The following is a 22,165-nucleotide window of genomic DNA, read 5'->3' as shown; positions in this document are numbered from 1 at the left end:
GAATGAATTAGAAGGAAGAAGAGATAGAGAAATTCTAGTACACAGACACATTCTAAAATGTTGTGATGGAAAAAGCTGTGTAGTTCAAGCTAGAAGGGCATTAGAATTAATTCTGAACATTTTTTTAGGCTGCATTGCTGTAGTAATTCATAGGTAAAAGTATCCCAGCTCTGCCAAAGTTGAGTGGGAGGGGACAGGGGCAAAGCAGGAAAGCCCACAGATTATTTTCCAACAAACACAGCAGCAGTCACATTTAGTTTTTGGAACAGCACACCTTGCCCCAGAAAGCTAAATCTCCGTTGAACAAATGGCAGACCAGATCTGGCCTACCAGCTCAATCATTCTGATTTACAAGTCAGAAGCTAACCAGATATTCTTACTGAGTATAAAAGAAATCAATGCTTACCTTCAACAGAATAATATCGATCTCTGAATATTTCATACCATTTACCAGCACAGGTATCAGTCTACAAAGAAATATTGATACATGTCAAGAAGGAAGACCCTGGTAATTATCGGCCTGTCAGTCTCACTTCAGTGCCTGGTAAAATTATGGAGAAGGTCATTCTGGGAGTCATTGAAAAACACTCGAGAGACAATGCAGTCATTGGTCATAGCCAGCACGGGTTCACGAGGGGAAAGTCCTGCTTAACCAACTTAATTACCTTTTATGACAAGGTCACCCATCTAGTTGACCAAGGGAAGCCAGTAGATGTGGGGGTTTTTTGGATTTTAGCAAAGCTTTCGATACTGTCTCTCGCAGTATCCTTCTGGACAAAATGTCCAGCATATAGCTAGACAAGTCCCTAATATGATGGGTGAGCAATTGGCTGACAGGTCGGGCTCAAAGAGTTATAGTAAATGGGGTTACATCAGGCTGGCGGCCAGTCACCAGTGGGGTCCCCAGGGCTCAAATTTAGGGCCAGTGGTCTTTAATGTTTTTATAAATGAACTGGATGCAGGAATCGAATGTACATTGAGCAAGTTTGCCGACGATACTAAACTAGGAGGAGCTGTGGCCTCCCTCGAGGGTAGAGAGGCCTTACAGAGAGATCTGGATAGACTAGAGAGCTGGGCAATCACCAACCATATGAAATTTAACAAGAGCAAGTGCCGGATTCTCCACCTGGGACGGGGTAATCCTGGCTATACGTACAAATTGGGGGACAAGAGGCTGGAGAGCAGCCCCGCGGAAAGAGATCCGGGGGTTTGGGTTGATGGCGAGTTGAATATGAGTCAGCAGTGTGCCCTGGCAGCCAAAAGGGCCAACCATGTCCTGGGGTGCATCAAGCACAGCATAGCTAGCCGGTCGAGGGAGGTGATTGTCCCACTCTGCACTGCACTGGTGTGGCCCCACCTCGAGTCCTGTGTGCAGTGTTTTGGGTGCCTCAATATAAGAAGGACATCAAACTATTGGAGTGTGTCCAGAGGAGGGCGACCAAGATGGTGGAAGGTCTTGAGGGCAAGGCTTATGAGGAGCAGCTGAGGTCACTTGGCTTGTTCAGCTTGGAGAAGAGAAGGCTGAGGGGGGACCTCATCACAGTCTACAACTTCCTCAAGGGGGGCAGCGGAGGGGGAGGTGCTGATCTCCTCTCTCTGGTGACCAGCGATAGGACACGAGGAAATGGAATGAAGCTGCGTCAGGGGAAGTTCAGATTGGACATTAGGAAAAGGTTCTTCACTGAGAGGGTGGTCAGTCACTGGAACAGGCTCCCCAGGGAAGTGGTCACAGCACCAAGCCTGTCAGAGTTCAAGGAGAGTCTGGATGATGCTCTTAGTCATATGGTTTAGTGTTAGGCAGTCCTGCGAGGAGCAGGGAGTTGGACTCGATGATCCTTATAGTACCCTTCCAACTCGAGATATTCTATGATTCTATGTCAAAATAACACATAAATAAAGCAAGCTGGTTTTCAGTTACCTGGGCCATAATTTTTGTTGTAACCACCCCCCCCAAGCAACAACAAAACAAACAAAAACCAAACAAAAACTTAGCCTGATAACAAAGCTAGTACCTTAACCATACTCCATTTCATGAGGTTCATCAATACTTTGTAATCTGAAAAAGTGTTAATTTCTAACTAGAGGTAGCCAGATGGCACAACTGAGTTTCACACTTTAAAAACAGGATGTTCTTCCACATGATGAAATTTATTCTGAAGCACCTTTCAGAAACTAAGTCTAAAGCTTTTCAGTAAGAATTCAAACTCCCAAAATATGCTTGATAAACAAGTTATTAAGTTGGCTCTCACAAACAGTATTTGTCACTTTATTTACCTGTGACCGAAGACTCTACCTCACTACTCTTAAGGATGGAAGTCTAACTACATTAAGTCCTCCTATCCTTTTGTAATTACTTCAAGTATCACCCCTTAAGACAAGTCCCCAACATTGCAGAGATCTTGACATTAGTCAAGTCATTAGTCTATATTAGAACTTTACTTAGTTATTAAACTAGTTATGGCCATGGGACTCCAACAGTACTGAAAATATGGCAAAAAAAAAAGTACTGGGGGGGGGGGGGGGGAAGTCAAATACTTCACATAAAAACACATTCACTGCAAAAATAAATCCATAAAAATAAAAATATGTATTACAAGCCAAATCAAGCTAATACTGAAATCATCATGGACTGACCCAGCACCAGTGACAGACTCAATCCCTGTATATTCTGCAGCTGAGGAGTATTGTTTCTGAAGGTACTCAGGCCAGCAATAATATTCATGCATCTCAATGGCACGTTACTATTCTTTCATTAAAAGTTCAGAAGGTAAGTATTCGGATTAAGACCCATTCATTGGCATTTCTGCAGCATACTTCATGAACTACGCAGGAGCTGTGTATTTTATAAGAAAGCCTACAGGAGCAAAATGGAACAAGATATTAAACAAACAGGTTTTTAGAAGATCTTGTCCCACTTAATCTAATATAAAAAAAATTAAGATTATCATCAAGTATCGGCAAATTTATATAGCTCCCTAGTCAAAAAGTACTCGCCAACAAACAAGTTGCTTTCAACAAATATGACATTGAAATACGAGAGATATGTAATGTTACTCTTATCTGTTTTTCTAGAAATTTAAAAGCTTCTTAAAACACCACAACCGAGGATGAAGCTGTTGCAATGTCAATGTTCAAGTAGGCCAGAAGAGGTTTAAGTTTTATACTGAGAAGGTGACTACTATTAATATGTGTGTTGGGAAGGGGGTAGGTAGAATCAAGAACTGTGCTATCATTCTTTTGAGCTATAAGAGTAGGACTTAAGTAAAAACATTTTAAAACTTAAAAATCATTTCTCATAACATTGGTTCTCCTGTTTTCAACTCCTATTCCTGTACTGCTACAGTAGGTGTTTTAATCTCAATTCTCTGCTTTCTAATTGCTTATGAAAACTGAAATTTTGACACCCACCCCTTTTTTTTTTTGTTTTTAAATTGCTTTACATCTAAAATGGTTGTTATTTGCTGAAAAGAATGCATCTCTTCTCTCAACTTCTTGACTGGAAGAACAGAATCACAGACAGAACTGCTCTAGTATTTTCAAAAACCTTCCATGCATATGTCAAAAACACAGTCTCCATTTACTGGGAACACTGAAGAATTCGTTTCCTATTGCAAAAGTCTTCAGATTAGTCTGGAAAAAAGTTATGAGCACTGTTGCAGACATGCAGATGTTTAAATTTCAAATATGGATATTCATTCCCATTCAGTCAAGGATCTACATTTTAAGGCTTAGGATAACTTTTTGAAACTTACAAAAAAAAGTTTTTGAAATGTAAAAAACTACTGTCAGTCTGAAGAAGCATAAAAAAACACATTATACACGTTTTCTTCAAGTTTAAATTGCAGTGGCAATTGATATGAAATTGATTCCTAAATCTAAATGATCTTGTCATTTTGTTATGTTCTTCATAAAGATGGGGAACCCTTGGCATGACTATGCACATAGAAGCACTGCACAGAGATGCTCACAATAGCAGTTGTCAAGACAACGTGTTCATGGTACACCAGATATTACAGGTAATGTCATGTGGAGATGTTTGTTTAAGCTTAAGTGCACATTAGTATACCTTTGCATCCATCTGATGCTTAACAGGCTGTTAAGTTCGAGGTAAAGCACCAGTGACACAGTTTAGGTTGCTTCTGGAGCTGAGTCTGAAATCCTCAGAAGTCTTTTCAGTGACCTCTGTACTACAGCCATTTTTAATTTGCACAAGAACTAGCTATAGGAAACTCCTCCTATAGCATACAGCAAGCTAGATACAGTCTCTATAAGAGTAACCAGGAACAAGTCAACTGAAGTTTAAAGATGACTATTTCAAAATAACTAGGAGTTGTAATTCTTAATACTTACTTAGTAAGATGCCGACATAATACATCTTTACAAATTGGCTGTTCAGCCAAAGTCAGCCAAAATTCGCAAGCCTCCAAAGCCACATTTTCATCTTGGTCCTGGGTCCTTTGAAGCATATACTACACAATATAAAAAAAATTACTTGTATAAGTTTTAAGTGCCCAGAAGAAGCTATCAACATTGCAAAGTGTGTTTGCAAAAACAGACTATGCTACCAGAGTAATTTTGTTTCTTTGGGGCAAGGGGAAGAAACAGATATAAGAGACTACTTAAGGCTATGGTGAGAATAAGCCAAGAGACTTATTTCTTAATGCTAGATGATTCAGATTCTAAGTTTCTTCACTGCTTAAATGAGAACATTATTACCAAGAAACTATAGACAGAGACCCAAGATAATAAACAGCAATTTCCTGAGTTGTATTTTTTTTTTTTAATTATTTTACCACACCCCCCCTTTGCCCTTTTGAATAAAAAGGTACAACTATACACTTAGTAAGACGGAAATACTTTTTATATCCAGTACCATAAAAAAAAGCTTCCCTTTCAAATCTTGATTATCTGACAGGATGCAATTAAGTAGAACCCATAACAGGGAAAAAAAGTCTCACTTTTTTCTAGCATGAATGGTAATTCAGAGATTCAGTATCAAATCTTTAAGCTTGCTGTTAAAATTTAATCCCCCCTAAACAAAAAAAATAATCAAATACCTGCATAAACAGAAAGCCTAAGTATACCACGGCTACATCAGTTTCTTATACACAAGTGCCAAAACAATTTGGGGAAGATACTTGCAACTTCCAAAATAGTAATTACTGCATTCTTCCATGCCAGCCCTTATTTCTGAAACAGTTGGTTCTTCCACTCATTTTAGAAGCCTCATGGAAGTCCATGCAGCTACCTTTCCTCACACATGGATTTAAAATGAGAAAAAAGAAATCCTTCTTCAGAATACCATTTTATTCTCAAAATTAAATAGAATGGGGTGACCTATATTATCCTTATGCATTTCAGGGATGCAAGATTTGCCACGAACACACCCCTTCCTACAGAACTGCACTAAACTGCAAGTGTTTCCTAAAGGGTCACTACTGTGATTAAGAACTCACAGTAACAGAAATACTGCTCTATTCTGAGTTGTCAACAGATTACAGCTTGGAAAAGTTGAAAAATGTCCTACCCATTGCAAGCAAGGCTTCATTAATGCACCTGAAGTGATTTGGCATTTTTCCCCAGAGGGCTTAAAAATCCATTATTTTGTTGTATCCAGTTATTTGTCACAAAGACAAAAACAGAATGACAAAAAGTAATCTCTGTTTGAAGGTGCTCCTCACACTGTCATTTCCTCTATGTATTATAGTATATGCGCCATAAAGTTAGATAGCAGTAGATTGATAAGGCTACTTACACTCAGTGGTATAAGATAGCCATATACACAGCCTGGAAATCATAGAATCATAGAATGGTTTGGGTTGGAAGGGACCTTAAAGATCATCTAGTTCCAATCCCCCTGCCATGGGCAGGGACACCTTCCACTACACCAGGTTGCTCAAAGCCCCATCCAACCTGACCTTGAACACTTCCAGGGATGGGGCATCCACAACTACTCTGGGCAACCTGTTCCACCGCCCTCATAGTGAAGAATTTCTTCCTAATATCTAATCTAAATCTACCCTCTTTCAGTTTAAAACCATTACCCCATGTCCTATCACTACACTCCCTGATAAAGAGTCCCTCCCCATCTTTCCTGTAGGCCCCCATAGTAAGAACAGTGATACTAGTAACAAAGTAAAGTGTGGGAAGAGTATTCGAAGACTTTTTTTTAATATTATCATGCCAAATTTTAATAAGTACTTTTAATGATAAGCTATAAATTTCTACTGACTTTAGGCAATGGAAATAGTTGCTTCATAACAATAAATTACAAAATAGTATAGGAAGATTATTCAGAACTGGTTTGTGTACTCTGTAAGAGTTGTGTTAGTCTTGTTATGTCAAACCATCAAAAAAAGAATAGCGTGATGCACAAAGCATTAAGAATACATCCTTTGAGCAGTAACAGATGTCTTTATCTGAAGAAAGCAACAGGATGTACACAATCTTATGACTTCAGCAACAAGCTGAGTTTCTGTGTTATAACTTCATAACATCAATACACTATTCATTCATTACAAGTAATCTCATTATGCATTGTATAATAAAAAGTTAGGACTTCTACTGAGAAAGATCTTAGGAGCCATGTGTTTGGCTAAATATGCTCTATGAACATAGAAGTGCAATCTAATAACTGAAATCTGTTAGGTCAGTCTACTCCTGACACATCCTGTTGTCATGTTTTCAGACAAAGGAAGGAGAAAAAAAAAACAAAACAAAAAAACCACACACACACAAACAACAAAAAACCCCACACCACAAAAAAATACACATCTGCTTCTGCTCACCTGGAAGGACATGCTCAAAAAACCCACTGAAATCCAAAACTCAACCATTCCTGTATGCTCCAGGAACTTGGCAAGAAAGTTAATACTAAACCTGTCTGCTTCAAAAGCATGATGCTGGCCAAGACCTTCTATCTTAGAATCACTACTGGATCATTAATATTCTTAACTACTTTAAAAGTGATTCTCCATAAGCATAAAAAAACCCCCATCACATGGATACAAGTTTCTCTCTTTTTAAGACTTCCTTCAGTTAGAGCAGCCACCATCAGCAGCATTCAGCTTGAAGGTATTCAAACTTCAAAGGGGCAAAACCAGACTCATTTGAATGTTGAGCAATAGTCAGTTCTGGGGTATTACATTTGCACATACCAATATGTATACAGAACTGGGGAAATCAGTAACAGTACACAGTAGTCCCAAAACTGGGGGGGGGGAAGTCTAAACTTTATTATAGAACAAAAATTCACTACTATTGTCTTTTGTAGAGAAGCAGCCTAGTAATAGTTGTCCCAACAACAAAATACCAGATACAATGAGAATATAATCTTGGATCTTCTTCTGGTTGGTGACATCATTTCTACCTGCAAAGTCCAGGTCTTACTGGACTGATCTTACTTACTGATCTTAGGAGGGTGAAGAGCCAGATAAGTTATCACTTGTTGACAATATAATCTCCAAAGCTTTATTCTCTCTCTCTCTCAAAACAACCCCAAACCCAACCAAACAAAAGAAAGAAACCACCTCAAGTACCAACAATCCCTACTTGTCCTGTGTTACATGAGAACATGTCTGCCAACGTTGGTGTCATGGAATTCCAGACAACACACAGGAAGACTAGACAGCAGGCCAAGGCTGTCACGGGTCACCTCAATTTTATGCCTCTCTAATGCATTTGTCCAGGAGCAAAAAAAAAAAAAAAAAACACAACCAACCACACAGCAACCCCCCAAAAAAAACAAAACAAAAACAAACAAACAAAAAAAACAAACAAACAAAAAACCCCCCACAACTTAACACCTTCTTCATGTTGTCTGGACCTAGCCCTTATGGAGTTTGACACTGGGTTATGACCCACTTGTTCAATTGGAATCTGCATAAGAAACATACTGATCTTAGCTATATTTCCAGTCTAGCAGTTAGTGTATGTAAAGGCTACGTAGAAACTGCCAGTACTTCCCAGAAACATGGAAAAACATGGAAATTACAACTCAAACAGTTGAACAGACAAAAAACAGTGACTGGTCCTCTGGTAGGCAAGTCTGCACTAATCTAGAATGATAAAGGAACTATCAAATGACACTAACCTCTACAACTGAATGCAATGGCAGGCAGCCTCGTTAGTAGCTCAAAGAGCATCTCAGCTACATAAAATAACATTCCTTATCCTTGTTGTGGTCAAAAGATCCAAAAAAGGTGACAGCTTCAACGTGTAAACTGTAGCAGTATCAGCCCTAGAACTAAGATTTTTAACATCATCTTCTCACTTGTGGTCAGGCAATGCCTGGCTGCTCCATGGTATAGCTGATCCTGACCATTTCAGGATCAATTAACTTAATGAAGAATGAACAACTGCCATATGCACTGTCTGTCAAATACAATGTCAAGTTGGCAATTAGCTAAAAAGAAACTTTCGCAAGCTCAATCTTGAAGGAAAACAAAGAGTAGGCAAGCGCGAGTAACATACCTGTTCTGATGAACGCTTTTAATTTGTTATTATTTCTGCAACCCCAAACATGTTTCAGCATGCAATCTGGGAAATGAGACTCACCTCAACTATACTAATCATATGAGGAAGCAGGCGATCCATTCGAACTTCCAGCAACATTACCAGAGCACGGCAAACATTTTTGCGTACTTCAGGCTCCTCATCACCAGCCAGTGCAAAAAGATTCTGTTAGAATGTAATACCAGTTGAAAAGCCTCAATTCATCTAGTTCAACTTGTATTTAAATTGACATTACTGGCAAACTAAAGTATGCAAACATGTACTTCTGTACCCTCCCACCCCACACCTCAGAATACCACATTATTTCTTAAAGACATACAGTTTAGCAAATGAACTCTTCAGACTCTCAATGTGTATTGTTACCCAGTGTTTTGATCACGTGTACATTAGACACAAGAACATTATTTCCTGAATTATTCCCCCCCCCCAAGATTAATGAAGTTCTGAAGCTAGAAAACTCCTTCAGTACATAACAACAGCAAATAAAATACTCTAGATAACCCAAAATATCACCCTTCTAATCCACATTCAGTAGCAGTATTCAGAGACACCCATCATCCAGACTCAGTGACATGATGATCTCCGTACTGAACTCTCCATCACAGGTAAGTGACAGACTGCTGCCAGTACCTTTATGCAACAAGGGTTTCCTCTATTTATGAAAAGGAAGCATCTTTCAAAATACTATTTCTTAGGCTGGGAGAGTGCTTAGACTAATCTGAGCATAAGCATACATAATGGACTTCAATCCATGGGGATTGAAGCTAAGAATGGGAAGCCAGCAATGTAGAGTTTGGGGGTAGTGGTGGTTGTAAAATATTATTCAAAGCTCTTGATAAATCAGATATGTAATTTGACTTAACCCCCCCAACCAAGAATGCACGCTCACCTCAATAAAAGAATCTATGTGCAACATAAGAGCTTGAGTTCTACTGATGATAAATTGATTGACGCATGCAACAGCATGGGACCTACAAATGGAACAGTTAAAATATACATTTTTCATGACTTAAACATTTTCTAAACCATACATAGGCATCAAAAACATTAGGAAGCAAATCACACTGTCCAAGCATCTTCTAGAGGCAAGAGGGAACAAATCTACACATCTATACTGTTACCAATAAAAATTACTAAACCACATTTTTAAGTACCACCTTATACTCCAATATATCTAATAAATAATTTAAAATAAAGTGTTCAGTAAATAAAAACCAGAGCAGGATGACTATACCTGGCACATTTGTTCCGAACAGTATGTAAGGATGTTCTTTTTCAGTATATTATGATTATTCATCTTCTCTGATATTAACAATTCCATACAAGTCAACATGGTGAAATTTTAGCACACTCTTCTTCGTTGCTAAGTATCCAACTGCCTTTGCAATATTTTTAGTATTTAATGAGACCAATATGCATCAGTAATATAGTTGTAGCTTAGAACAAATACACACTTGCATTAGGATACATACTAAAACACTTGTGGTAGAAACATACTAAAAGTGAAGAATTGGTTCTTCTATTCTACTTCATGCAAAGCCATTACTTACAAGTCTTTTTCATTCTCAGATACAAAAGCCAAATTACATAAGTAAAGGCACAAGGCAAAACTACCTTTAAAAGTCTTAGAAGATCCATTCAAGTATTTTTACTAACGTAACTCCAAACGTCTAGTCTGTTCAGACGTTTCTTGGAAGACAGTCTCATAAAAACAATGTTCAAAAGTTGTCTCTTGATAGATTTAAATATAAAGTATTTTACTGACACTACTAATATTCTTCATACTTCAGCACTATGTATTAAACCTGCTGACCTGCGACCTGGTTTATCTGCTTTAAAGTTGAAATTGGTTTAACTATCTCAAAGCCACAAACATCACAGCATACAAAAAGTGAAAGACACTGTTTAATGTGATAAGGAAAAAAGGAGGTTTTTCTCCATCTTTCCCAGCTCCAATGAAGTATTAAGCTTATCCTTCCACAAGTGCAAGTCCATGCTTTGTTATATATTTTTCTTAGTGTGCATCTGTTTTAGGTGAGTTTCTAAATCTTTAAATCCTATCATGATATATTCCTAGTTATACTCTTCCTTTTAGTCTTCACCATCTACTGCTGTTGGCAATAATTGCCACCTCCAAGTTTTAGAATCTTTCAATATAATTTTCAAACAGGAGTTCAAAAACACATTTCACAGAATCACACAGAATGGTTGAGGTTGGAAGGGACCTCTGGAGGTCTTCTTGTCCAATGCCCCTGCTCAAGTAGGACCACCTAGAGCTGGTTGCACAGGACCACATCCTGACGGCTTTTGAATATCTCCAAGGATGGGGACTCCACCACTTCTCTGAACAACCTGTGCCAGCGCTTGATCACCCTCACAGTAAGAAAAAGTGTTTCCTGATGTTAAGGCAGAACCTCCTGTGGTTCAGTTTTTGCCCATTGCCTCTTGTCCTGTCACTGGGCACCACTGAAAAGAGCCTGGCTTCATCTTCTTTGCACCCTCCCTTCAGGTATTTATACACATTGATGAGATCCCCTGAGCCTTCTCTTCTCCAGGCTGAACAGTCCCAGCTCTCTCAGCCTTTCCTCATAGGAGAGAGGCTCCAGACCCTTTATCATCTTCGTGGCCCTTCGCTAGACTCTCTCCAGTAGCTCCATGTCTCTCTTGTACTGGGGAGCCCAGAACTGGACATAGTATTCCAGGTGTGGCCTCACCTGGAGGGTGAGGGGAAGGATCACCTCCCATGCTGGCAACACTCCAGCCCAGGATACCATTCACCCTCTTTGTGGCAAGGGCACATTGCTGACTCATTTCAGGGTAAAAGCTACTGTTCTTGTTGATAAATATTAGCAATAACAAGTTAATTCTGGAATTTTTCTTCTGTATTAAAGTAAAAAGATGTTGAACCCATTTAATTTGATCCAGCTGAAAGATAAAGAGCTTTCTAAGTTTTGGTGCAGTTAAAAAAAGCATAAAAACATTTTTCTGCAAGAACTCAGAAACTGTTATCAGCAAACAGTTTTTTACTCTCCCATTGCTGCAGTCATTACAAAATGAATGCAAGATAATTCTTTCTAATCAGAATATGAAATTTTAACCACAGCATTGAAATTTTCATACTAATATGCAAAACCTTAAAAGAAACAGTTTGATTTTCAAAGTCAGACATATTCTAGATTTGGAAGATGTATAAAGAGGTGGGGCTGATCTATTAAATAAGCAGATAAGCATAGAAATTACTGATGCGTGAAATCTCTGTGTCTTCTCTTCTCACATTTGCACATGCAGGATCATTTAAAAAAACTAAGCATGTTTTAAACTGATCTACAAAACATCAACCTCGCTGCTCATGTAAATAAATTTTTAACAGGTAACTTTAGTACAACACCTAAACCTACCTTATTTTTGGACTGCTGTGCTTGAAGAACTGCAAGAATTTAGGTATCATGATATTGAGTGGTCGGTCCAATACATCGCTATCTAAAATTTCAGCAGAATCTTCACATATCTTCTGAAGAGCGCCAAATGCACCCTGTTTAAAAAAAAAAAAATATCTGTTCTTTTACATTTTGAAGAAAGCAACATTTCAGGTTTTGTACAGAACAGGTAATTTTAGCACAATACCACAGTAAACGTTGCTAATTAACAAAGTAAGTGTAGCTAACTAAATATGGAGTTAAATTAAAACATCCTTAAAGGCTTTTTATTTAAGCACTTTATACTATCATCTGTAAGCTCTCAAGCTGGATGAGTCTATTATAGAGAAGTGGTAATTTTAATTTTAGCATTCAATGCTCTTTTATTCAATCATATTTTTAAAAATGCTTAAAAGCAAGATCTTATTTGAAAAATAAATGACAAGTTGCAGAAGCATCCAATTTCATTTCATATACAATTTTATTTCCTTTAATGGTTTGTTATAGGGCAAAACAGAACTCCGGACGTGATGGTCAATTTGAGTTTCATTTTCAAGTGGTTTTTTTTTTCTTTTTCATAAGAAAGCAGCACTAAAACACTACGTAACAGCATGACATCTTGGACCACTGTCATATCTCTAAGGATTATTTTATCCAAAATGTTTCACACACTTATGGAGACAGCATCAAGTAATTAAAATTGTGTGATCGCAGATTTTTATTTTTTAAAAATCAGACAAGTCTTTTTTTCTCCTCATAGCTTAAAACAATTGAGCTGGTATTTATTTTCCTTCATAAACACTGAACAAAAAAAGTTCATTTCACACTAGCCTGATATAGCAGTGACAGATGACATTTCCAGATTAAGTTAAGAAGAATGAACAACACTACTTTTAAGTAAGAGAAAATTCAGGGTCAACTTGATGATGCCTAAAAGATTGGGCATCACAAAGTGGTAACTTTAGGACACTTCTCAGCCAAGATGCTATGACTACTCATCTACCATCTTATTCTGCTTTTATGCAAAGAAAACAAATTCATTTGAATGAACACTAAGAACATAGAATGCAGGTAGAATAAAAAGTATCAAATTTGAGCCACTGTTCTCTGAAGAGATTATATACGTGTGTATACACAGACACAAAATACTACACATATATATAGTATCTATGAAGAGAGACAAAAAATAATCAAATTTAGATGATAATCCATTTCAAAATAAGTCTCCTTACCTCACAGGTATTGTAATCTTCTGAATCCAACAGGCTGCAAAGCTTTGGTAAGAGTTCAGGCCAATTCTGTAATTCCCCTTTTGAAGCAATGGTTGTTATCAGAATGCCTAAGTGAATCAGAGGAATAAAGGAAACAAGATCTCATATATCTTCACAGGTTTCACACTAATTTTTCTCATTTTACTCCTCTGAAAGATCTAAGGAGTTAAGAAATTTCTTGTTTTATTAAGAGCTGGCAAGCATAAAAAGAGGAAGTACATTTAATTACAAATTATATTTGAAGGGCTTTGAAATGCAAAGGCAGGTTGTTCCTTTCTGCTACCATGAAGGGCTCAGATGTGAGAAGTCAAGCACAAAGTAATTCCAGTTAAGGAAATAATCATGCCCAAACACTGCAGGGCAGGTTCTGCTCCAAGTTTACTAAAAACTGTACAAATCTTTACCTCCAGTAAACCCAGAGTATCCACCTCAAGTCACCTCCTATTTATTATGATACAAAAGCATGAACATGGGAAGCTGTCATTCAATAAACTTATAACCCAATGGTAAATTGTGTTCGCAACTTTACTATGTTTACACAAAACATTAAGGACACATTCTAAGACTGAGATATCTACTAAGAGCTTACACACTATGGCAGGTCATCCAGTGATCAGCTGTAGGAGTTGGCTGATTCAGATCCAGCAAACAGATAGGACGGCCCAAAGAGTCACTAATTCCATTTCCAGCACATACAGAAATCCCAGGAAAAACCAATTAGGTGACAGGAATGGGGAAGGCTGCTTATAAACTAGGACTGACTATGAGTCCATTTTGCCTCAACTAGTAATCTCTCCCAAGTGACATGTGATGAATAAAAGCTTTCCTAAGCTTTTTCATTGAGCTAATCACCATATATCCTTTTTTTTTGGAATAAAATGTTAAAATTCTTATTAAATATACAAGAATACAGGACAACATTACAGAGCAAAGGACATTCTGGGCAAGACACAAAGATATTTTGCATCGTGTTTCCTTTGATGCAATAAGGCCGGAGAACCCAAGACGACAAAGGGCAAAAGTTAAGACAGAGGTAAAACACAATTTTACAGCTCCAGAAATAGTTTGTATCCAGTTGTCTTCATAATTGCAACTGAATAGAAAAGATTCCCAAAAGCCTATGGAGATCTATAGAGTCTTAAAGACTATTTCTCCTGAATATTATGGTCCTGCAAAGAATATATGTATTTTCTATCAATGCATCCGATTTTATTGTTGCTGGATCTTAATGATCTGCTTTTAAAAAAACAACTAAACTGAACTTCATAAACAGAACAAAATAAATGAATGTTCTTGCCTCCTAGACAAAGTACTTAAATTGCAAAATTGTCTTAGTCTAATTGACTTAGATCTGGCACAGGTTTGTAGAATTAACACAAGTTGAGAAACAAACTTAAGAATGAAACTCCTGGAACTCCTCTGGACCAACATGTGAGAGAAGTCATAAATCTTAAAGGGGTTGGTAGTTTTGGAAAAGAGTTGGTTTAAAATCTTTTCAAGATCCTAGAAGTTTTCAGAAGATGACAAATGGTCTGTCTGTACTTGTAATATGTGCAAGCTTTCACAGCTAAAGGAAAGACTATTTGAAAACTACTTTAAGCGTTCTTCAAAAAGGCTTATCCTAGACAGCAACAGGATAACCTAGGAGGAAACACTTCCAGATGTGTAGGCAAGAAGCGACTTGAGGCCATCGTCCCCCTGCAACAGACACACATGCAGTTCAGACCATACATGTCATTACAAGCTTTCTGTAAAGGTCTGCAGAGAAGCCATTTAATGTTGTGCTAGTTTGTTGGTTTTGTTTTTTTTTTTTTTTTTTTTTTTTTTTTTTTTTTAAATGATGAAGAGACACTTTGGTGGGGACAAAAAAATAAATAAATAAATGAATAATAAATATCAGACTATCAAGAACTTAAAGAAGCAATAGGTATAGCATTTGAAGCTTTGCAAAAGGTTTTAAGAACAATGAGGAAACAGCCATATAAAATAAAGTTTTAGGTGCTTATGTTCATGTTAAAAGAAATCTACATGGGCTTCTAATGAGCTTCATCCCCTTTCAAATGTGAAATATTTCTCACCCGCCTGCTGCTTTAGTTAGCCAGCAGGGAACAGAAGACACCAGAGATTTGCCTTTCTGGCTTTCTCTGCAACACAGCCACAGAAACAAGGACATCAGAAGAATAATCAAAGTAAAGAAATAATCAATTTAGTAGCTTGCAACTTTTTGACAGGTTTGGGCTAGAGTTGACAGTTAAACAAGGCCTTTCCTTCTGACCAACATACTAAGCTGCAAGGTTAGTAAAAATCTTTATAAAGGTGGTCTTTGATTTGTAATGAACTTAATTACAAATCAGTATTACAGAATCTGTTGATATTTCATTTGACAAATGTGAAATCTAACAAGTACAGAAGTTGAGCTAATTGAGCAGTAAACACATGAGAAGAGACTCCAGAGGGATGTCAGAAATTGTTAAAAACAGAATTGTCATGACAGCATCTTTTATGTCACTATTCCAATTACATGCAACCCCAGTTTATAGCATCAACTCTACAATAAAAAATTTGAACATAAAGAAAAAGCAACCATGCTTCACTACTTTCATGCCAATAACAGGACAGGGGAAAGGTTGGGGGTTTTGGGGTGGTGTTTTGCCTCTGTAGCTCCTAAAGTTATTTTCTGAACTCCTCAATTCTAAACAGTTGAACTTCATGACAAAATTCCCCCCTCATAGGGCAATCATTAACTTTCACTTTCCTTCTGCAATGAAGCTCTCCAGTCCTGCCACTACTCTTAAACACTCAATTTCCCCTGCTTGCCTTTAAGCAGGGAGCTACACTAAGGTCCTGCCTAGACTAGAATCCTAGAATCCCCAGAAAGTTTTAAGAACAGTCATAGACACCTCCTAAATAGATGCATTTATTTCCTGGTAAGTTTGTGGGTCCTCAACACATGCAGCCATCTTTTTTGAACTTGAACCCCTATCTCAATGTTGGCACAAGGGTTTTTAAAACCTGTACTGCAGAGCACAGAGAAGTTGCACACTGTTACTCATTTAGGGGTTAAAACAGGGAAAAGCTAAGTAAGGATACAACAGTGTGTAGTTACCATTCAGTCTTGAATCACAGTTCTAAAATAGACTCTTATTGCCATCTTCATTGCCCTCAGTGAGGTGACTTCCGAGAATGTGATTTATCAGCTCGCCTCCATCTTGGTCAAAAGGTATCAGCTTTTGTCTGGTTAGCACCAGATGCCAGTGACCACAAAGGCTGCATTACTTCTTCCCTTATGCTATTTTGATGTACTTGCTCATCTTCCTCTCAGAATTCCAGAGATCTTATTTGCGGTTGGCTCATTAAATTGATAGTGCTTGAACAGCAAAAACACGTACGCATCTCAAAGAGCAGCTATGACTAGCACATGCCAACTCATATGCTAATAAGGCAGCCTAGGCAGATAGCAATATACTTACACCTAGCTAGTATCAAGAGACCAGTGAGTACTGGACCAATCTCACTATTAAGACAGAAGCCTACAAGGATCCAACGTTTAATTACTTCACACAGGAGGGTGCAAAACACACTATAAATAGCAACTCTTATTATGTAAGCATACAGTTCATCAGTTGGTATGCATCTTCAGAGTTCATGCTTGAGTAATCCCTGCAAGGACCACTTAAAGCTCAACAGTAATTGAGCTACTAATCCACAAACGTTTCCTATTAGGAGAAATCAAAGAAAAAAAAAATCAAAGAATAAATTGCTCAAAAACAAACAAACAAACAACAGCCCGCACCCCACCCCCTCCCCCAGCTGCCACCACCACACCACCCTAAGACAGCAATCCAAACAGAGCTGTAATATATTCTTATATTCTTTAGTCAGCTCCATTGTACTGCACTAACAACTCCTATGAACAAACAAGCAAGCACAACTCTTCTACAACCTGAAATCACGAAAGTACCTGCCACTCACAGACTTGTTTCTACCGTCATTAAGGAAATGGGGCATTAATAAAATTCACAGTAAAGCAGCTTCACAAGGGATGAGACAGCAGGAAAAAGCAAAGAGATGGACATTTTTCTCTAGTCCAAAGTCCTTAACCCAGATGTCTGGAGAAGAAATCCTACAGAAAAAGCAAAGGATTCTAAAGGAGCAATAACTTGTAGATTATTTTATAACAGTATAACAGCTGATACAAGCTGAATTCCCTTCTGAACTTGCACCCACCCCTGTTTTTTTCTACTGTACTTAAATATACATTTATTTTACTTTTTTCTAGTTTTTGGAGTGGACGAGGAAAATTACTACGATTGTAGTAATTGGGGGAAATAATATTCTCAAAGAGCAGACAGAAAAGCAACATTACCTAGAAATAAGTAAAAACAACACAAATATGCATGTTATGGAAGAGGTGTACTAAAACACAGTATTTCGGAAATCAGAAATCCATGCAACAAAAACACTTCTAGCTGATGTTCTGATCACCACACCTTATCTACTGTTTTCTGACAGAAGGTATTTAAAAAACAGAAACTCATTATGTTAATGTGTGTCACGCATGGTATAATGATTCCCTGAAGGGGTGTGCATATGGGGGGGGCAGGGAGGAAATCAGCTAACAGAAGTGTTTCATTGATGCAAGTGGAGTGCTGAAATAGTTCTGAAGTCAGACCTTTATCTTGTTCCTGTTTTTAGGTATAAAAATTGGCAGCAAGCTGAATTTCAGTAGATTCAAGTAAACTTATGTTCAGTCACGTTTCAAGAGATATGAACTGAATTGCTAAATCAGTTTTAAGAGAATAGGAAGCAAAAATAAGTGTGAATTTCCTATATTCACACTGAAAATTAATATCAGCATCAAAACATGGTGTAGTTGTGACAATTATCAGAAGCAAACAGTTTTAGGAGTTTGATAACTCTCACTAGTACAGCTCTCACTTATATCAGTAACCTTTTTAGTGTGCAGAAGACAGCAATAAGAGTAAACTTACCTACAGTAGCTCTAATTAAGGGGGAGGAATCACCAATGTTGTTCAGACATTCACTTTTAATGAAGTCAGTTACCCCATTTGGAAAGTTGTGAAAATGCGCTTTTACATTATTCTTCAAGATGAGACCGCTCAAGGAACGTGTCGGTTCATCTGCAACAGAAAATAATTACATTCAAACTTCAATCAGCTCATAGGATAAAGCAGATTTCCAGAACAATGCAACAAGATCAAAGCTTATAGTGAGACATATTAATCTTTATTTCCTTATCTCTCCTTCCAAATACACCCATCAATTCATATAGCAAAGTTTTTTAGTTTCAGAGTTCACTATTTCTATTTATTCAAAATTAGACTATCAGTATTGCAAATTCTACATTTTAAGAAAGTTTTGTATAGATATAAGCAAGGAATAGATCTGAACTCATGGGCTATAGGAGACTCATGAAAGAGATTAGTCAACCAAAGACATTCAGACATTCTGTTTATACTGACAGGCTTGCTGTAGCACTATTACTGTATGAAATGGATGACAACCCAGCTTTCACCATAGTAAGACATAGAAATGAGGTAGGGACTATGCAGTAAGTCCGCCGCCCTCTACTCCCACAAAAATACAGTGTTCAATTTTTCTACAAAATAAAGTATTGTACTCCCTTCAGATACCAGCTGTTCTGTTAATCTATTAAATTAATAATTAGAGGGAGAAGAAAAAAGGCTTTAAAAAAATGTTAACAGGTAAGTGTTATATACTGTGAACCATAAGAAAAAAGCCACCAGAACTGACTTAAACAGAGTAATAATTTAAGTTTAGGCAACAGTTTGAGTTCTCTTCACTGAGATCGTTTTAGCCTGCAAATTCCTCTAAATTACTGGGACAAGGGGAGGAGCGGAAAAAGAACAGCCTAGATTTTTCAGTTATACTGGAGCAGGCTCATGTTTAGTTCGTCAACCAAGGGCACGAGTAACTTGGTATTACTTCTGAAACATGCTGAAAGTGAGATCTGGATGTTCTACATAGAAAGGATTAGTGTATAGTATAAGAAAATTTAAATTTACAGTTTACAGCATTCCTAAACAGCACATGAAGCTAATTTTAACTAGTATTTTAGCCACTTGTTTGAATTTTTTTTTGTATGAAGCTGATGTTGGTTAACCCTGGTAGGCAGCTAAGCCCCACACAGCCACTTGCTCACTCCCCTCACAGCGGGATGGGAGGGAGAATCGGAAGGGTAAAAGTGAGAAAACTTGGGGGTTGAGATAAAGACAGTTTAACAGGGAAAGCAAAAGCTGGGCACACAAGCAAAGCAAAACAAGGAATTAGAATCATAGAATCATTAAGGTTGGAAAAGACCTCTAAGATCATCAAGTCCAACCATCAACCCAACACCACCATGCCCACTAAACCATGTCCCTAAGCGCCTCATCTACATGTCTCTTAAATACTTCCAGGGATGGTGACTCCACCACTTCCCTGGGCAGCCTGTTCCAAGGCCTGACCACTCTTTCAGTAAAGAAATTTCTCCTAACGTCCAATCTAAACCTCCCTTGGCGCAACTTGAGGCCATTTCCTCTCGTCCTATCGCTAGTTACTTGGCAGAAGAGACCAACACCCACCTCACTACAACCTCCTTTCAGGTAGTTGTAGAGCACGATGAGGTCTCCCCTCAGCCTCCTCTTCTCCAGGCTAAACAACCCCAGTTCCCTCAGCCGCTCCTCATCAGACTTGTGCTCCAGGCCCTTCACCAGCTTCGTTGCCCTTCTCTGGACATGCTCCAGCACCTCAATGTCCTTCTTGTAGTGAGGGGCCCAGAACTGAACACAGGATTCCAGGTGCGGCCTCACCAGTGCCCAGTACAGGGGCACGATCACCTCCCTAGTCCTGCTGGCCACACTATTTCTGATACAGGCCAGGATGCTGTTGGCCTTCTTGGCCACCTGGGCACACTGCCGGCTCATGTTCAGCCGGCTGTCAACCAGCACCCCCAGGTCCTTTTCCTCCGGGCAGCTTTCCAGCCACTCTTCCCCAAGCCTGTACCATTGCATGGGGTTGTTGTGGCCCAAGTGCAGGACCCGGCACTTAGCCTTGTTGAACCTCATACAGTTGGCCTCGGCCCATCGATCCAGCCTGTCCAGGTCCCTCTGCAGAGCCTTCCTACCCTCCAGCAGATCAACACTCCCACCCACCTTGGTGTCGTCTGCAAACTTACTGAGGGAGCACTCGATCCCCTCATCCAGATCGTTGATAAAGATATTGAACAGGACCGGCCCCAGTACTGAGCCCTGGGGAACACCGCTCGTGACCGGCCGCCAACTGGATTTAACTCCGTTCACCACAACTCTCTGGGCCCGGCCGCCCAGCCAGTTTTTTACCCAGCGAAGAGTGTACCTGTCTAGGCCGTGAGCCGCCAGCTTCTCTAGGAGAATGCTGTGGGAGACAGTGTCAAAGGCCTTACTGAAGTCCAGGCAGACCACATCCACAGCCTTTCCCTCATCCACGAGGCGGGTCACCTGGTCATAGAAGGAGATCAGGTTGGTCAAGCAGGACCTGCCTTCCATGAACCCGTGCTGGCTGGGCCTGATCCCCTGGTTGTCCCGGACATAGCTCGTGAGTGCCCTCAAGACAAAGCGCTCTATACCCTTCCCCGGCACTGAGGTTGGGCTGACCGGCCTGTAGTTCCCCGGATCCTCCTTCCGGCCCTTCTTTTAGATGGGCGTCACGTTGGCAAGCCTCCAGTCATCCGGGACCTCCCCTGTTAACCAGCACTGCTGGTAAATGATTGAAAGTGTCTTGGCGAGCTCCTCTGCCAGCTCCCTCAGTACCCTGAGTTCCTAAAGAAGCATTATTTTTCATGCTCTGTAACTATAAAATGTATTGATTTACAAACATAGGTTTTACATAGAATTCAGTAACTTTATAAACCAGGAATCCATCCTATGCATATATATTTGAAACAATTCTATAACTTCACCTACACTATAGGTTTTAAATACCCACCAACTTCTAAACAATGTAAAAATACAAGTCGTTCCACTTGCACAGCACTGCATTTCAAGGGCCAACAACTTTTCTGGGAGAATGGATTTATTATTTTAAATAAAAATATTAAAGACTAGATGAGTGGAAAAACCTCTCTCAACTACAGAACTTGGTTATGAGATGTGACAAGTATTACTATTATTATTACTTGGCAAGTCAAATCAAGTAATTTTGTCATTTTGTTTAAAGTTTTGAAGATATCAATAACAAAGGTCAGTTGGAGAATGACCTAAAGAAAGAAGTTCTCACTTGAACTCTTGATCAGTCTTAGGTTTGCCTGAAATACTCTCGGAATTCAAAGTAAAATCTCTGCATCTACTATTACACCTATTTAATATGTCCAATTATGATTTCTTTACATAACTATAATCCACTGTTAGGTACATACATCTTCAAGAAATCCAGTCCTCCATAAGCAATTATTAAGATTTAATGTTGTGTCTGGCCAGGAAGGAAGCCAAAGGAGCTTTCCTTTAATTTCCACATTATTTAAAGCCCTTGCAAGCCACAATGAATGCATTATCTTTAGCAGTCACAGTTAGACACAGAATACAACAGTTACTCATTCTGTATCAGCCAGCAGTATCTTCTTGGGGTGGGGGGGTGAAGGAAGTCAGAGTTCCAACCAAGGTCTGATTAGAATATGGTTCATTAGCCACTATTAGTATAAACTCTAGCATAAAAATATTAAACAGTGTGCAAGGAAAAAACATTAATCCTTTAGAATGCGTAGCGACAATCACAAAAGAGACAAAGCAACAGCTTCAATTTAACCAAGCAGAGATACAGATACTATGAAGCTCGTTGTGTCAGAAATAGGCAGATTAGCCAGCTGGTTTAGATAAAAGTCAAGGGCATATTAAGGTGAAACTTCAGCACTGTTTTTTCTTTATGGACTATCCTATAGGACATTGCGGTATGGAACATCTTAAATCC

The 22,165-nt window shown here is 38.7% G+C and overlaps 1 protein-coding gene across 6 annotated transcripts in view; it reads right to left on the bottom strand.

Annotated features, from left to right (window-relative positions):
- Window positions 1-22,165, bottom strand: part of LOC142074854 (transportin-1-like) — a 64,412-nt gene that overhangs the window by 25,478 nt on the left and 16,769 nt on the right. For 5 of the 6 annotated variants that reach the window (XR_012670727.1, XR_012670726.1, XM_075135762.1 and 2 more), the window contains exons 4-10: window positions 18,193-18,342; window positions 13,163-13,269; window positions 11,913-12,046; window positions 9,404-9,485; window positions 8,557-8,679; window positions 4,351-4,469; window positions 407-467 (exon numbers count right to left, since the gene is read on the bottom strand). Coding sequence is in view for 4 of the 6 variants with exons in the window: in XM_075135762.1 (XP_074991863.1) it covers window positions 407-467; window positions 4,351-4,469; window positions 8,557-8,679; window positions 9,404-9,485; window positions 11,913-12,046; window positions 13,163-13,269; window positions 18,193-18,342 (776 nt within the window). In the remaining 2 variants the exon portion in view is untranslated. The remainder of the gene's footprint in view (window positions 1-406; window positions 468-4,350; window positions 4,470-8,556; window positions 8,680-9,403; window positions 9,486-11,912; window positions 12,047-13,162; window positions 13,270-18,192; window positions 18,343-22,165) is intronic. The other variant, XM_075135763.1, reaches the window with a different exon arrangement.

This window comes from Calonectris borealis, chromosome W (genome assembly GCF_964195595.1).
Source record: "Calonectris borealis chromosome W, bCalBor7.hap1.2, whole genome shotgun sequence".
Lineage (NCBI taxonomy): Eukaryota > Metazoa > Chordata > Aves > Procellariiformes > Procellariidae > Calonectris > Calonectris borealis.
This window is presented reverse-complemented; position numbering and strand designations above follow the sequence as displayed.